Raw genomic sequence first — 18,293 nt, 5'->3', positions numbered from 1 at the left:
GGAAATGAAAAATGCCTGCTCTCCTGAATCCAGCAGGAAATTTCTAGTTAACTTAGTCTGCACCCTCCCCCCCAGTGTTTAAAGGTTCATCTGTTTCTCAAAATTCCGCTTTTTAAAAAGTGTCAAATCAGGCATCCAAAACCAAAGGTGCCCAGATCTTTGGGTGCATTTATAAACCTTGGTTAGGACACAGAAGAATAAGGACTAGTGCACTATTAGATTTTGAACTCCCTCTTTCTAAAACTATTACATATGCAACAAGCTATAGCATAGGTATTAATTTAAGAGCATCTTAATTAATTTAAAAAATGAAATTAATTAAAAACTTATAAAATGAGAACATTATTTTTAATTTTTACTTAGGTTTTGAACCAGGTTCTCATTATATCATCTCTTATTTTTTGAAGAACTGTATAAAGGTGTGAGGCAAACTGGTAGCTAAGCAAAATGTTGATAGAAGTTTACAGCGTATAAGAGAAATTATTTTTTCCTCATCCTGAAAGGCATCTAAGTTGAGTGAATTCAAACATAGAAATGTTCCAAATTTTTATTATTTATTTATGCTTCATTACCTCAATCAACATGTATTCTGCTTGGTCATTATCTTCAATAATGTATGCAGTCTACAAACAGAGATTGTCAGAGTTCAGCTGAAGTGTGCCTAAGTGTGGAATTTAATCTTTAGAGTCTAAAATTTGGGGTTTATATGACCAGTGGCTTGCTAAAACAGACATGTAGGCCACCACAGTACGTGGCATATTTATTCCTTTTGTGGATCCCCCACAGACTGTTGCCTTTCAACAGACCAAATGCATTTCTCATGTAATGTGCCTAGCTTAAATATTTCACTCCAGAAATGACATTGTTGAGCTGTGATCTCTGCTTGATAAATTCTGATGTTACTATTATTCTAATACAGTAATTTCATATAGATCCAGATGAACTTGCATTTTCCTTTCACATGGAATATAGAACTAAATCTAAATTGTGTGATGCAAAGGAACATTACCTGAAAGGTGACTTGGAAATGAAAAAAATAATAGGATTTAACAATTTTTGTTTCTTGGTATAGAGAATTAAGACAGCAGTATTTTCACTGAATTTTATTGCAGTGTAAGAATAGTTTTAAGTAAAAATGAGAGCAAAATCAAGAAAGTAATGCCTTGAGGAAAGGCATTTAATTAGGGTGGCTTTCAAAGCTTTTGCTTTCTAGTATTGCTTCATAACAGACACTATCGTAGAAAAAAAAAAATCTTTGACAGTGATTTAACACCTCCTTTTCTAGTCACTGGGGAAACTCCCTGTTGTAGTCACTGAATGATACGGTTCGTCCAACTACTCCCATCAAAAACAGGTGGGTTTTCCTCAGCTGCCAGCCCCGCGGCTGGCTCCCGCCGGGGACGCGCCTCCCCCCGCCTTCCCGCCCGGCGCGCGCCCCAGGCCCGGGGCCTCGCGCCCCCTGGGCGAGGCGCAGCCGGCCCGGGAGCCGCTTCACACCGCCGTACCCCTCCGCCCCAGCGCGTGGTGCGGCGGACGGCGCGCGCTGCCGCCTCCTCCGCCGGCTCCCTCAGCCCCGCCCCAGCTCCCCCGGCGCGGCCGCCTCACCCGCCCCGTCCCCCCGCGGCCTCCGCCGGGCCCGCCCCTCTCCCAGTCTCCTCCGCGGCTTTCCCCGCCTCCTTCCCCACCTCCCGGCCCAGGCGGAGCTGGAGCTGGGAGCGACGTCGTTCTTGCCGCCGCCTCTCCCCGGTGACCGAGGGCACAGGCGCTGCTCGGCGGGACCCCTTCCCCGGCCGCCGTCCGACCCTTGATCCGCCCCATCGCCTCTGCTGGAGCCGGCACTGCCCGTGAAGCAGCCATGAGCTGGGGCACGGAGCTGTGGGTGAGTACCGGCTCGCCGCTCATTGTGTCTGGGATTCGCCGCCTTCCCTTGTCTGCTGAGGCGGCTTCCCCAGGGGCGGCGCGGGGCTGCTGGCGCTAGGACGGCCCTCAGGCGCTTTGTTCGGCCTGGGGCGGCGGGCAGCGGGGCTGGGGGGCGGAGTGGGGCGAGGCGGCGGAGGGAGGTCCCGTCCGCGGCGGGGAAGGGGCGCGGGGGGGCGGGCGCTGGCGGGGCCGGGGGCCGGGGAGCCGCCTCGCGCGGCCATGGCGCTCACCGCGGCGGGGGGGCGGGGCGCGCGCGCCTCGCCCTCCGCCGTTCGCCCGGTAACGGTCGCGGCAGGTCGAGCTTCTTTGTGTGCGCCCCGCGCCGCGCCCGCCTTCGTCCCGGGCGGCAGCGGGGAGGGCTCCGTGCGAGGCGGCTGCGGCCGGCGCCGTGCTTGCGGTGGCTTGGGGCGGGGTCCCGGCGCGGCTCGGGCTCGGACAGGGGTCGCGGCCCGCACCGGGCACCCTCTGGGCGGCGGTGCCGAGCGATCGCGGGGCTGCTCCCTGCCCAAAAACCCCCGGACTGCTCTGGCGAGCAAGGCGCTTTGAGCTGTCGCCCGTAATTGGAAGCAGCTCTTACACAGCTTTGTCTCTCAGAGTCCACCAGAACATTGGCTAATGCTGTATGTTTGGTTTTTTTTAATACGAAGATCTGGCACCGAGGGGATAGATAAGTGTCTGCTCGCCTGTGTCGCGTTAGATCTTTTCTTAAACCTCGACTGCTCCGAGAGTTTTTTTGGCTCTGCTGAGGGCAGTAAAGAAGGTGCTTCCCCCGGGGGAGTCTGCCGGAGCAGCACAGCGATGTCTGCTCGCAGGCCCTGGTGGGACACTGTCTTGTGTTTTCTCTGTCAGATTTCCTTCTGTCGCTGCTATAACTGGAGCTGATGCTGATCGTGGGAAAGCTTCAGCACACACATACACAAAATAGTTCCAACAAGTCCCCGTTTGAAATGCTGCTTGCCCTTCTTTATTTGCCTTTAAAGACCAAAGACACTGAAGCACAAACACTTGCACTCAGAAAAAAATGCACAGAAAGCTAAACATGGCAACTTGAAGTCTATTCAGAAACTCTTACCTTGGACCTAGCATTATGCTTTTGTTTTAATATGAAGTTCAATTACGCTCTTTTATCAGTAGTTCCTAGTGCAGGGCTATTAGTCTCTAGAGGAGCAAAGATCTGCTTAACACTGAGACAACTTGTTGCCCCGGCGAGCTGGGGAGTCCAAGGCAGGCTGTGGCATTGCAGGCAGTGTGGGTGGGGTAGGGCTGGGCTGGTGGAGCTCCTGAAGCCACCTGAGGAAGTTCTGTCTGGCTATGCAAAATGAAGACGTAATAGCATTGCATCATGTGTACTATGTGGAGAACCCTGATTTGAAAATATTTAGGGGTTACTTTAGTGATTTGAACAGCACCTTGAACTTAAGTAGGATTTATAGGAATGATGAGAATTAAGATAAAATACACTTGTGCTGACAGCACTGCTGTAACAAAACTGCAATATAAAACTGTTGTAATATTAAGAAATATTAAGAGCAAGCAGTTAGTAAAACCTGTGATTTATGTTGGCAGCACAAGTGTGTCTTTGTACACATGCTTGTATATACTTCAGATGAGAGATTGTAGGTCAGTGTTTTAAAAAAGTGGGGGGTTGCAATTTAGGTGTTCAGCTTGTAAATGAGTTAAGGTTTCGTAGTCTGTCTTGTATTCAGTTTTGTAAGAAAGTGTTTATCTTCCTTATATGCTTAAGAAATACATACAACAAGGTGGATTTTGACTTTGACCTCAGACCTTGTTTAATGATGGGCATTTCATTCAGAGTGTTATGAAACTAGCAGGATTTTATCTAAACCTATATATTGTTTCCTAAGTCACTAATTCTTATGTAGTAGTTTGAAGAAATAGTGTCAGACATTTAAGTTAGAAGTTTTACTGCAACACAGTACAAGTTTTTACATTAAAGTGTGACTTCTAAGTGGCATATTTTTTTCAGGTGAATCTAATAATACTTTTGAGAAATATCTATTAGGGTTATAAAGCAAACTTTGCTGGAAAAATATTAAGTTCTTCTCTTACTGATTGAGTATTGAATGTTTAATTGTTTTAGCAACTCTCTTTACAGAGTGTTAAGGGTTGGGCAAATAAAGATTGTGGGTTTTTTAAATAGAGCAAAAAATTAATTTAATGAAAAACTAGCTTAAGCCCAGGTTAAAAACACAGAAAAAACAGTATTTGTGGAGTGTCAAAGACAGGCCTCTGAACAAGGAGTAAATTAGATGTATCTGTTCCCAAATTCTCCCTATGCAACAAAACTCTGTCAGCCACAAGACTACCCAAGAGCTTGGTCCATTTGTGAGTAATGCCATCTTCGTAAGATTTTACACTTCTCAATGAGCCGTACCACCTTTTTAAGAATTGGTTTCAGATCATCCCCTGGCTCAGACAGGCATCACTGTATTGATATTCAAAGGTAAATTTTTAAAGATAATGTAAAAACATGAGGAGGAAGGAACTTCTTTACTTTGAGGGTGGCAGAACACTGAAGCAGGTTGCCCAGAGAGGTGGTGGAGTCTTTGTCTCTGGAGACATTAAAAACTCACCTGGACGCCATCCTGCACAACTTGTTCTGAGTAAACCTGTTCCGACAGGATGGTTGGACTAGATGATCTCCAGAGGTCTCTTCCAACCCCTAATATTCTGTGATTTCTGTGTTTTAGTAGCTTTTCCTTCTTATTCCCTGTCGTTAGCATCAGTACAGCTTCAGAAGGCAGCCCCAGCTGTGCTGGGTTTGCTGGTGACTTGAGTTGCAGTAGCAACTCATGATGTTAAGGGTCTTCAGCTGCAGAGAACACTTCTGCACAGGTTTTCTTGAGACCTCGTTGAGCCTAAAGCTCTCCCTCATTAGCGCTTGCACCTGTGATCATAAAGTGGAATTTTTCAGGATTAAGACTGGTATGTAGATAATAGTTTTTCAGAACATTTTCAAATATGTATGTAGGCTTTACTGATTCAGTGAGGTCAATTTGATTATTTTGTCTCAGGTGTTTTAATATTTTCTTAACTCTGCCTTCTTGGATTGTATCTCTTCATGTTGGTTATTGATACTTTATGCTGGTTCACAATTCTGTGGTTTTTTGGGTCTTTTTGGGGGGTAGTTGTTTGGGTTTTTTTGAGGGTTGGGGTTTTTTCCTTCCCTGGACTCTTTATGCTATTTCTGATGAGTAAAAAGTGTGTGTGGATGAATTTAGAGACAGATAAGGAGTTAGAAGAAAAATTAGGGAGTTAGAAAAGCAACTCATGTCTGGTATTTGTGTGGTACTTGTTTAATGTGGCTGTTCTGGTACTGAAGCAATGAATATGCTACTGTTCTATGGCTACATCAGGGATGTGACATAGAAAAAATTTTCTTTGATAGGTTGGTATTTTCTAATCCTTTAAATTTTGTTGTAGCTGCTATTTCTGTTTGTGGATTATAGGGCTCTTTGCTTTTCAAGCAACTATTTTTATAAGTACACTACCATTCTCTGATGTGCACAGGTCAAAATATACATCTAGAGTAGGCTGAAGTAGTTAGAGGCACTTAGTGCTTTTCAGTACATCTTGGCTAAGCACCATGCTCCCTGTTGACTTACTGCTTCCAATTATGAATGTTTTTCCTTTGATAGCATTGTATGAAATAATGTGAATTAAAAGTAGTCATACAAGTATTGATTAATTTAAACCATCTTGTCATTAGAACTGCTTCATTCTACAATATTTTCTACACAGTGTGAAATTTGTTCCCCTTTTATGCTTTTCTATTGCAAAAAAAATTAAAATGATCCATTTTGAAAGTATTTTTCCACAAATAGTTTTATTCTCATTAGTGCTTTTATCTTTGTGGTAACTCTGGGGCATATTCCTTATGGAATGTGCATGTCCACATAAAACCAAAGATACTTGGTGAACTTCTTTGCATGATAATATTCTTTTAATGGTTAGAACAAGGTAGTGAGAACCAGGAAATTTAATCTTGTGTAATCCAGTTGAAATTATATTTTCTGAGAATTTGACTGTTGCGTGCTGTATCTGTTTCCTATGTGTAATATCTAACATTTTCCTAGGTAGTATTTGTAAAGCAGTAATTGTTTGATTAAAGGGGACACGTAATCATATTGCTGTACTTCATTAGTAACAGAAAATTGCTGCTGTTTATTTAGATTGAGAGTTTGAACTTTTTTTTAACACCTGTTTCTCAAATGCAGCATGTTTGTGTTCACCTCATGAGCAGTAAGAGTGTTTACACATTGAAGTCCTGGGCAGACGTGCATACTTTGCTTAATAAGGTGTTTGCCTGGCATCTCTCAAACAGTACTGCAATATCCAAGGCAAGAATAGATGAATGAAACTAAAATTGTTTTCTTTTAGAAACTTGAAGTAGTTGGAAATAAAAGTGATGGAATGTGGTATCTTAAAGAATCTACTCAGCATAAGCATCTGTTCAGTGTGTATGTTTCTGCACATCTGGAATTTTTTGTGATTGACATAAAGTATACAAATAACATTAAGCAGGATATTTAACAAAATAAATCTGGTTATTGTCATCTGGGTTTTTGTTAAGTTAAATTGAACATGTAGTGCATTGGCTTTGACGCTAAAAGTTGACTGAACTTTGGAGACTGGAGGATGGTTGATAATTAAGTTCTTGGCTTGAGTGGAAGCAAGTGAAACTGTGTGACTGGCACTCGTAAGTGACTTCCTTGAAAATTTAATTAAAGAGTTTATGTTGTCTCTTTAAAAAAATCAGGAAAGATGTTTTTACGCTTTTGATGCACATTCTGTCTTTCAGACCTCTGTGAACCTCTTAATAGCAGTTGGCAGAAAAAGAGTTTGAATGCTGTGTTAGAACGTTTTCAGTCTGTAAAACCAGTCTAGCCATCTGTTTCTCACCTCTTGATAAATATTTAAAGTAGAAGTTTTGCTGAGGGCTTTTGTGCTAAGATTTTATGATTAAAAAAAAAAAGGCTGTAGAAGATTTAATGATACTATTGTTGTGAGCTCCTTGGGGCCAGAAGCACACCACCTTTTATAATTAAAAAACCACTGGCACTAGAATACCATTTTAGAAATGAGTTCCGTTTGACCAAAGAAAGATCAAAGTATATTTGATGCTGTGCTCTTGCTTTTTTTAATCTTTCCTTAAACAAAATTCCTTCAGTGGCTAAACCCAAATTTTACTTACAAAAATATTAAATAATTGTCAGTTGCATCAGTAATTTTTCAAAAGCTGTTAAAATTTTTCTTACATTTTTACTGCCTGTTTCAGACATTGTTTCCTGGTTTAAAAATAATGTATTCACTTTTTGTAGAAGAATAATAATTGTGTAGTAATGTTGTCTAATCTTAAAAGTTGCCAAATTTGATTACATGCAAAAACATCCATATAATGTAAATATGGAACATTTTACATTGAAAAGCAGCCAGGTATTATTCAACATATTTCTGTTGCAATAATGTATCATATTTTTGTTCACCGAATTAGAAAATTTGTAATTTTTTTAGCTAAATAAAAGCTTTTTTCAAAGCAGTTTGAAACTGAGAAACCTTTCTCTACAATTAATATGACTGTGGTTACGTAGTCACTAGCTTTGTTAATGCTAGTAAATAGTGTTTTTAAACAGTTAAAAAAAATACACTGAAAGTCATTCTAATTATCAAACCATCTCCCATGTGGAAATTCTTCTGTGCTTTCAAATTTTAATCTTTTGTAAACTTTTGTAGTGTGCTAACTCATATCATGTCAAAGGCAATATTCCAATTATTATATAGATGTTTGTGAGATCAAACCGGGATGTTTTTATCCCAGGTTTCTCCTTCAACTTAACCCAGAGATTGCAAGCAGTACTCTGTATGGGTTCTCTTTTCATTCAGTGTTCTTGCTGTTGTGGTCTGCAAATGTGTGCAAGGAATGTGTCTTGTGGCTAGCGTATGAAATCAGAGTTTTCCAGATGCATGGAATGGCCATACATTTCCTCTGCCGTGGGTAAGATACTGGATACAATGCTTAACCTCTGTGAGGCTACAGTCTTTCACAAGGAGTACTGTGCAGCTTATTTCATTCTTGTGAAGACCTGTGAGATTTCCAAGTAGAACATTATGTAAGGATCAAGTACTTGATTATTGAATGTGTAGTTATATCAGGTTCCAGAATGAAAACAATTGTATCAGCTTTTAGTTAGAAATAATGTTTGTCCATATTTTTCCAGCAATTGTTTGGTTCATAAACATCTGACCTTTTTACTGACTTTTCCAGGAAGGGATGAGTCATTCTCTTGAGACTTTATCAGTTTGGTTTTGATGTTGCATGTGATTTGATTTCAGAATGCTGCATACATGTTTGTGCCCATGAGTGTCTCTAGAAAGCGCTTTTTCAGTTTTGAAAACTGTTTATCACCTGATATCTATTAAAATGGCATCTGGTTTTATTTATTGCCCCACCTGTAGATGTACTTGGAAATGCATATGCTCTTCAGATAAGTTTGTACAAATATACATAGGACTGTACTTACCTGGAAGTGCTGAAAGCTACAAAAATATTGTCTGCTTAAAAATGTATGTGGTATCCTTATTTATAATATAAAATCTGAGAGTTGCCTATATCAAGATTCTAAATGCTACCTCTAGCAGTTTGATTTCCTGAGAATAGCAGGATGTTGTTTGAGAGTGCAAGATCTTTTATCTCAACCAAGTGAAGAATTTCTTGTAAGAGTGTATTTGTCAAACTAGTGATCCTTTGAAATGGCAAATCCATCAAAACTTGGATAGAGAAAAGCATGAATAGAGAAAAGTCTGTTGTCCAAGTGTTCAGGTTTCTGTTCTTGATGCGGGGTGTCCAGAGCAGGTATGATTTGTGTTTTCAACAGTTTGCAGGTACTGAAAGACAGAAGATTAATGCTTGTGTAGAGTTGTCACTGATGCTACAGACACACTGAAGTAAGTCTGAAGTGTCTAGAAGTTAATTTATATATTTGAACTAGTTCTTATACTGGATTAATCTGGGTGAGACCTTCTGTTATGAATACAATAGTTCTTATATTTGCAGAACAGCTTTTTAGTGTGCTTGTTAAGGTCAGTAACTCAGTAGTGCAGGTTTTGGTTGTAGGTTTTTGGGGTTCGTTTGGTTTTGTTTGTTTTAATGGAAGGGAAATTCTTAAATTAAGTTTTCATTGTTCATAGCACACGTATACTTTTTCAGCAACTTGAATTCTTTTTGGTAGAAAAATAATTCCCCAAAGTCCAGATGTGTTCAGCTTTTTCCTTGTGTTGGTGAACAAATTGTTCAGTGAGAGCTGAAATTCCAATCAGCTTGTTTCATTTTGCCCCTAATGAGTTTACATATCCCAGTCCCAGTGCTCTCTTGGCGGAAAGCTGAGAGGTTCGTCTTCAGATGCATGTCAGTGCTTCAGCTGGATGGGAGGAGAAGGAAAAAAAAAAAGTATTGAACTAATGAAAACCAGAAGGTTTTCATTAAAATGCTGACCCTCTACACTGATTTTGTTTATGGAATTATCTGCAATAAATCTGTTAGTCTGGCTTGCTGTTTTTTCTCCACTGCAATTTACATTCTAAGAGAAGAGTGGCAGCAGTATTGTATTTCCTGCTAGGTGGTAAGAACAAGAAAGGTCTTAATTGCAGGGATAGTTATTTTTCTGGTAATTTCAATAGTATTGACATTTGAAATAGTTACATGTGAGATTCATTAATACCTTTTCATTGATTTTTTTTTTTCCTTAGGCAAAACTCTGCTTCTTCTTTGTTGTTTACAACAAAAAGTGTATTAGACGGCTTCAGGTGCTTTCTGGCATTGTGGTTTGTACATTTATACATAGTTTTACTACTTTCCACATCTTTCAAAGGAAAAGTGCTGTCTTAACAGTGAGCTAAAAAGCTAATACTGCAAGAGAAATTTTTCTTGGGCTTTATTGTGAAACTGTTGTGTAGTTTTGAACAAGTAAACTAAATTTTAATCTCTGCTATTTGGGTTGTAAAATAGGAATAAAGTGTGGGGGGTTTTTTAATTAATTTTGTTACAATACCTGCTTTTGTAGAATACTTCAACATTTTTTAATGTGTAAGTGCAAAGCAGTATAGTATTGTAAAATGTTAGAAGTAAGGCACAAAAAGCAGCAAATTCTAATAACTTGCCGTGATTCTCTTTTGTGAGATGGTCTGCTTGAAGTAACCATTTAAAAACTCTTCACTTGAAGGGGTAAAATCTGCTGTGTACTAAGAAGAAAGTTCACCATTTTATGATAGTATCTATTAATGTAATGCTTATGCTTAGGAAGTATTTGTTTATAAGGCACATGCCCTGCAAATCACTTCTCATTGGCTGGTGCACAAGAAATAGTACAACATGCATTTTTGTAGTTCCATGTGATGTTAAAGAATATTTTTGCAGCATTGTGTGATGAAGTGGCATCCACTTGATTCGGGTTTGAAGTGTTGTTTAAGTCCTGAAGAACTTCTGAAATACTACAGCCATTGCACTGGAGAGTCCAGAGGCATTCTTACTTTTGGCATACTTGGGGGAACCAGATGTTAGTGAATGTGAAGAAGATGGTTGTGCCTTTTGTGCTTTGTAAAAACTTTGGAAAGACAGCATTTGATTGCTGCCTTTTTTCTCATTCAGAGTGGGTGCCCAACAGTGCACGTGAAAATCTCACTTTGTGATTTCTGATTGAAAGAAACCCCCCTTCAATTACTTTGCCAATGTATGGTAAGCTTCTTGTACACTTCTTTTTCCTGGCAGATGCTTCTTTTTTTTTTTTTCTCCAAATAATGTAAATAGGTTTTATTTTTCCTACGGTGTTTTCAAGTAAGTATTTGCTTTTGGTGGTGTAGGGTTTTCTTGTAGCCGTGAGTAGTAAAACAATTGATATGTATGAACTCAAGACAATAGGCAGTATCTGTGCTACAATACAGTTGGCTTTTTCTGTAGTAGAGAAATACTGAAGTAGGGGAAATTGTCACGTTTCTAATGCCCAACACTTTTTTTTCCCCCTCTAATAATGGATGTGTTTTTCCCGTTTTTATCTGTTATGACGTCTATTTTACCTTTGATTTTCCCCTATTTATATGAAGTAAGTCACAATTAGAGAAATAATTAGGGTATTTGACATCAGTAATCACTAGTTGGAGTGTATATTACCTTCATGTTTATTTAGTGTCTAGAACTTCTAGTCACATAGCGGCTTGTGTTGTGCTACACTCTGCACAAACACACAGGATAAAGACCATCCCCAATTTAGTTAACTTTTAATTTCCAGCAGAAGATGGGTCATTTACTGATCGTGCCAAATGAGAGTTGGGCAAAACGAAATACTGTTTAGCATGAGACAGAATGATCTCAACTGCAGCATCTTAACTTTCTTTTGGTATGCTTTGTAAGCAAAGGGTATCAATGGGGTGGACCCGTGTCATGTTTGCAGGGGATTAGCCCATAAGCAACTTAAGAGAATGCAGGAAATACTTGTTCAAATGTACAAGGGAGTGCTGCAGTCTCATTAAAAGTAAGCAGTAATCCTTTGGTATAATGAAGTAATAGAGCTGGAATCAGCTAGCAGTGTCCTTGAAAGTGAGGTTAGAGGCTAATGTTTGTTGCATTAGAGAAGGATAGAAGGAAACAGGGAGACACAACACTCAAGAAATGCCAGTGAAATGGTACCAGAGATAGAGATGTTTCTGTAATTGAGAAATTGGAATAATAAAGAATGGGTTAAAATTGCAGCTATTTAGATCCTTATAGTGCAGATATTGTCTATAAATTTAATTTTACCAGTATTTATTTGTTCTATGAGCAGAGGTTTCACAGGATCAGTGAAATGCATTAATGTGCTTCAGAGTAAGTACTGTACATCAGGAACTTCTCAGCAGATTTTTTTTGAGAGGGGTGTAAGTGCAAAGCTGACTGATTATTAAAGCAGATACTCCAGTGATACTGCAGTACTAATGCATTATTACAGGACAGTCCTCTGGTTTTCACCCTACCTGGTCCCTCCAGTGTGTTTCTGTGGTAAAATGTGTAGTATTTAACGGAATATCTTTTCAGGGTTATGAGCTTTGACTGCGGTAAACTGGAATTTAGTAGAAAAAGAATGTGTGTTAGTACTTGGGTTTATAAATGACGAAAATGTTACTTTCAAGTTATTTAGAATTAAACTCATTAGTTAAAAGTTTTTACTTTAATGTTTTTTATTATCTGGGGAATTTGCTAAGGAGTAGATGACATTTGAGATCTGTGCACTGTGATTCTGCAGCATGTTGTATTGAAATGGGAAAAAACACTGGAGTATCTGGTTAGGTGTCGTATCTAAGAAGATTGCATGTTTTAAAGAGGAAAAATTAGTTTCTTGAAAATAAATAGGAAATTACCAGGAAAATCCAAATGTGTAGGATTTTTCCATTTCATAAGTAGTGGAAGGGGAATGTAGACTCTACAGTTGTAAGAAACTTAAATATAAACGTCATCGTGTGAGTCAAACCAATCAATTTTGTGAGGTATCCTGACTCTTTGGCATGAAACTCAAATATTTATTCCTTAGCAAGAGGTGTGGTGATCTGATTAAGCCTTTAGGTTGTGACTAAGGAAATAGGGGTTGTGGGTTATTTGTTTTGGTTTAGCTTGATTGTTCCTTTGTTTTGTAAAAGCTGTGAGGCGGTTTGTGTTCCTTGTGTTCTCTATGTATATAACATAGATTTATTTTTTTTTTAAAGTCAATCTCCCTGAGTTTGAAACACATAATATTAAGAGTGGGTTTTTGGTTGTTTTTTCTTGACTGATCTCTCTTAATAACAAGGACAACTTCTTTCTAAACTGGCTTTTTAAGAAACATTTTTACTTAGGTAGCTAGGGAGTATGATAACCTTTTTCAGGAACAATGTTGCAGTTCCTTGGGCACAAGCCTAGCAGTTTAGAGTTACAAGTGTGATTCCTCGAGTTTCAGCTTTATCTTCTGCATTCCTGAGAGGTAAGTGGTGAGGTAGGAGTAGTTGTGTGTTATCAGACATTTTTACCATAACAAGCATCCAATCAATGGATTGGAGTTGGAGTCTTACAAAACCAGGAATTGTCTTGGTATGTTAAAACCTTAGGTGCAAATAAAAACACACCCAGTGATTTTCTATGACTTTGGTTCTCAGGGGATATAATTTAGTTTTACTGAAACTGCACTTATTTTCTTAGAGATTTAAAATAAAGTCTTAAAGATGAGATGGCAGTCCTATTTATGCTTAGTGATTCTTAGGTAAAACATTTTTCTGTGCTGTATCTGGTTTACACTGCAAAGCTTTAATTGTGGGCTGTTAAGAATGCATCTTGACATCATTTGTATAAAATGCCTTACAATTTTTGAGAAACTATGTATCATCTGAAGGTGAGAGTCCTGAATGGCTGGCGTTCATACTCTTTTGGATAATAAGATACAATGGAAGATCTGTGCTTCAAACACAAGTTTCAGTTCTGAAGGGAGAGCTGTTGTTTCATCTTTATACAGACCTTAAGTTGGAGGAGTACGGCAAATAGTTTATCTGTACTGGATTCTGGGAAACTGAGAACAGTGAATTTCTAACAAAGACCTTGTATGTAAATGTTTCTTATGATCTTGATAGACTACTTGTAGTACTTCGTACTTAGCATTTCAAACTTTTATCATGCAGACCTAATCAGATCTTAAGTCAAACCTGAAGTTTGTGGCTTTCTTGATTGTTTTTCTTCCTTAGCTTATTGATATAGAGGCTTAATTTTTTGCTGACTTCCGTTCATTTGTGGAAGGAAAATTATGCTTCTGGATCTCCCAAGTTCATCTGACAGTTGTTTGGATACTGCCTTTGATACTTCTAAGGACTGGTACCAGTTTCTCTGTTAGGAAGACAGCATAGCTTTTAATAACATTGTTTCTTCCTATCCTTCCTTAGGTTGTTGATTCCTCTTACTCAGTACAATGACCTTCAAAGTATTTAATAATTTCAGTGGATTTATAGGTGACTTTTCAGTAATTAATTGTATGTCAGTTGTGGAATACTTTCTATTTGGTTTTGGTTATATATTTTGTTGCTAAACATTGAGGAATGAATTATGCATATTTTTAAACTTCCGTAAGTTTTTGTCGTGTTACTGGTCATGGTAGTGAAAAACAAGGGAAAGGCAGAACATTTGCAGGCTTTGTCCCTCCCAAGGCCATCAAAATAAAACAATGTTTCATGTGTTTTAGAGGTTGATGGTTTTTTTAAGTGCAAAAATTGTCCAGTCAGCTGCATGTACATAGTAGAAATGCCTTGCATCTATCCATATCTGTAATTTCAGGTGGTGAGTTTTAAAGCACTTCTTCAAGAGCACTTTGCAAATGTTTCATTAATTTCCAGTTTATTTTAGTTGTCTCAAGGTAGTAGATGATGGAGTTTAATCTCATTATGAGGAATTTTTTTTTGATGTTACTATATTTTGTAGTGAGCTGATGAGGGTACTTGAAAAATTGAAATAAAAATCTTAAGTATTCCTGTCATAAGTAGACAATCTGAGGCTTTTCTTTAAATTGGGTTATTTATCTTCCAATGTTCTCTGCCACTAAACAAACTAATGCAATAGTAAGTTTATACCAAGAAATGGCGTCCTAACGTATTAAGCAATTTTTTGCCATGAGATTCTGCTTTTTTTTCCTGAAAACAATTTATTTTTATCTTCATTTGCTAGAATTTCCTAACAATTTACTTGCTCCATTTTTAATTTGTTTAGACTGTCTTCTTATTTTATTAATAATATTTATGTCTTTACTGTTACAGTTAATTCTGTTTCTTCAACAGCATTAGTTTCTGTCTTCTGCTACATATTAGCTTCTATTTTGTAAGGAAAGTATAAGACTAAAGAGTTAGCACGGCCAGTTTACAATGAAGAAGTACCAGGTATGTAAAGTTATGAATTAAAAGGTCTTCTTTTGGGGTACAGCATATGTTCTGATGTGTGCAGTTTTATTCTGGGCTTTGTATGAGCTGTGGTTTTTAATCTCTACAATATTGTATAAAACATCTGCAACATCTTAAAAAGGTGTTACAGAAGGCTTTCATGTTAGCATTTCAGCAGTCTTCCATAATCAGTATTGCCATATGAATGGCTTTTCAGTAGCCATCATTACTTTAACTTTTTTGAGTGGAACCAAGGGTAGATATGTTTTATATAGTGATTCAATGTTCAGTTTATAAGTTTATTTCTTGGCTTTAAATGTTAAGCACAGTACATGAAAAGATATTCTAGTAAAGCTGTATTTAATACTAGCTGACACAGAAGCTAGAACAGCTCATCTGATTACATTAATGTGGCTGGAAAAAGTTTACAGTTTCAACTGCAAGTAGTTTATTTGAATTATATTTGCTGTGCTGTTACCCTACATCAATATTTGCAATTTTAAGTTACATCTTGAGAAAAACAGCTTTGTTTAGTGTTTTCTCATTGATTTTGACAAGCCTGATTTCACGTTGTATTTGTGTACTAGTTGTGCATCCTGGTTTTGGATTACAAATAGTTGTGCTGTAATCACTGATTTGAAAATATTTTGCTAGGATATAAAGTTTTAAGGCCCCCCAAATATGAAACATGGATTTTGAGTGACGTTTTAATCGAACTCATGAAGTGAATAACGAAGTTGAAACTCCTATATGCAATTAGATGGTTTCAGTTTTGAAGTTAATGTAATAAGAAAAGATATAATATTTTTATTCAGAGTAATAGAAAGTTTTGTGCTTTCATCATTATTTCATGTTTTATTCAATATCTGAGACTGTTTCTTAGCATGTATTTAACATTTGATGACAATTCCTTGAACACTGATTATTTTACTGGTATTTATAACTTATTTATAACATTTTGCTACTTTAATTCTCTAAGGTCTTAGTGACTACAGACATGAGTAAGCACTTCATGTTAAAGAACGGAAGTACAAGTAGTAGGGTTTTCTGTATAGGATCTTAAGAATGTGCTGTGGCAATGACATAAAATACAGGAGTGGTTCCATGTCTTTAGGTGGGAAGAAGGCTGTGCCACTTTCTTCTACTTACAGGCCAGTGTGTAGTCAGGAATGTTGTATAGGGTTCTTTGGTTAGAACTGGATATTGGAAGGGCAATACTATAATTTGTAGTAAGTTACTGTTGCCATGATCTACAGTTGAATTTTGAGCTACATCTCCAGGATATTGTTGAGCTTTTTTTTTTTTTTTTTTTAACTGTTTTGCTCTTTATTTCATATTTGGTAATACTGATCAGTCATTAGGGAAGAGATCTACTAATTATTTACCACAGTAGCAGTTTTTCTGTGGCTGTCATCAATGGAACAAGCTGCTTTGCATGGAGTAGAGAATTAACATAGTGCTTAAAATGTTGCTGCTATCTTGGTCTCCCAAAGTATTTCTTGATAAGGGCAGAGGGAAGTTTCTCAATATCTGCCTATTGTGTAAATACTGAAGTTATGTCAGTAAGGTAAATTGTGCAGAAGAGACTTAAAGAAGGAAGTAGAAGGGAAGTAGTAGATGGACAGGAGATGAAAAAATTAGGTTAGAGATGATTAAAAACTGATCCTGAGGCGTTATGAGAGGGAAAATATGGCCAAGACACTTCAGTTTCAGTCACAAATGAAGTACCTAGATTTGATGATTGTTATATGTATATCTATCTGATCTCCACTGTATTTCAGTGTGAATATCCTTGTATTTTATCAGTATAGTCAGGAAGGAAGATAGCCTCCTGCTGAAGTACCTTTTAATTTCTATATTGGCTGTTTGCTTGATCGACTCTCAAAGAGAGACTGGCTCTTCAAAAAGAAACTGAAGCAGTCAGTATTGCCACATGTGATCCTGTCATTCTGTGTTTGCTTCTGTCCTGAACGTGAGTACTGTTTGTCTTGTTTCAGAAAAATTTACACTTCTTATACTGTACATTTGCTTTTTTTCAATATTGAACTCCTGCAATGGTGTGGAACGTATTTTTCGAGCCCATTTTCATTGTAATACTGATGTAATTGCCATGCCGGATTACAGAAACAGTATGAAGTGTTGAGTTTGGGCTTTGTATATGTTTTGGAACAAATGAAAAATGTAGCTATGACAGTTTTAAAAATGTGGTGGTTTTTTTCATCACATTGAAGTTTGTACTCAACTTTTGTACATGCAGCATCCAAATACACTGTAATAGAGGTTTTTTACCTTTAAAAAATGTAGCTCTTCTAATGGCAGTGCCTAGGCTTATGCTTAAATTGCATCACTCTGATTAATTTATCTTGTAATTTAGGGTATTTGGGAAGGAAGAATACCTTGTTAACCTGGAAGGAGGAACAGCATGTGTTTGTATTGTCTGATTTTGCAAAGTGCATAGACTAAAAAAAAAAGGGTTTATGAATATTTGTAATGTTATTCTTACAATACAGTTTATGATTCTGAAGTCTTAGCCTAGCATGTTCGTAGGCTCTTATCTTAAAAGACTCTGGGATAAACTGTCTTTTACATTTTAATATTAAGTTATCCAAATCACAAAATCTTGAAAAATTCCATAGTTTTGAAGATGCCAGTAGTAACGTCTGGTTTTAGTTTGAATTCTTTGTCCAGTTATGTTAATGTTGCTATGAATTTTGCTTTAAAAACGATGAATGTAGTAGATTCCATTGCAAAGAGAGGATGATTTTCATGGGGTTGTTGTTGGGTTTTTTTGTAGTGTGGTTTTGTTTTTTTTTCCACAGGGTGTTACCTTTATCTGAAATAGTGTTCCAGAGAATATAGGAAGGCTCTAATTTACTGCCGTGTCACTTTCCTGTTGAGTATATGGATCTGGTTTTGTAATGAAGTTTGAAAAGTTTTTACTGTTATTTGCAAGATACTAATGAAGGGGAAGAGATGTGGCTAGTATATTCTTTCTGTTGAGCACTAAAATATCCACAGGTGATAATGAAAAGAGAAGTTCACCCTTAGAGTAGGTAGACTGTGTACAGAGATATCCCCTATTGAGTTGACAAAAACAGACAGCATCTGGTGAATCAGTTAACAGAAGAGCCTTCTGGTTCCATAACTGTTTACCTAACCAGTCCCCAGTATCTCTCATCTTCCAAAGAATTGAGCAGCATCTGCTCCCATTTAATGGGAAGTGGGTGTTCTCAGAACAGTCTGTGGTGATTAATTCCATTAATATTTTCAGTCTTCCTAAACAATAAAAGGCTAATGGTTAAATACAATTGAAGAGCTGATCAGAATACCTGTGTATGGGTATCTTACTCTTAAGTGATTTAGAAGAGCAAGTAGTTGTTGACAATCTGTATAGCACAATTGTGTTTCTTGAACGCCAGTAGCAATAAATGTGAAGTATA

At 37.9% G+C, this 18,293-nt stretch overlaps 1 protein-coding gene across 4 annotated transcripts in view; it reads left to right on the top strand.

The window, feature by feature from the left end:
* The first annotated feature begins 1,691 nt into the window (after window positions 1–1,691).
* Window positions 1,692–18,293, top strand: part of FNBP1L (formin binding protein 1 like) — a 54,171-nt gene continuing 37,569 nt past the window's right edge. For all 4 annotated transcript variants that reach the window (XM_051625576.1, XM_051625575.1, XM_051625573.1 and 1 more), the window contains exon 1: window positions 1,692–1,879. In XM_051625576.1, coding sequence (XP_051481536.1) covers window positions 1,856–1,879 — 24 coding nt within the window. In that variant the 5' untranslated portion in view covers window positions 1,692–1,855. The remainder of the gene's footprint in view (window positions 1,880–18,293) is intronic.

This window comes from Apus apus, chromosome 7 (genome assembly GCF_020740795.1).
Source record: "Apus apus isolate bApuApu2 chromosome 7, bApuApu2.pri.cur, whole genome shotgun sequence".
Lineage (NCBI taxonomy): Eukaryota > Metazoa > Chordata > Aves > Apodiformes > Apodidae > Apus > Apus apus.
The sequence above is the reverse complement of the archived record's forward strand: the minus strand, read 5'-3'. Positions and strand labels throughout refer to the sequence as shown.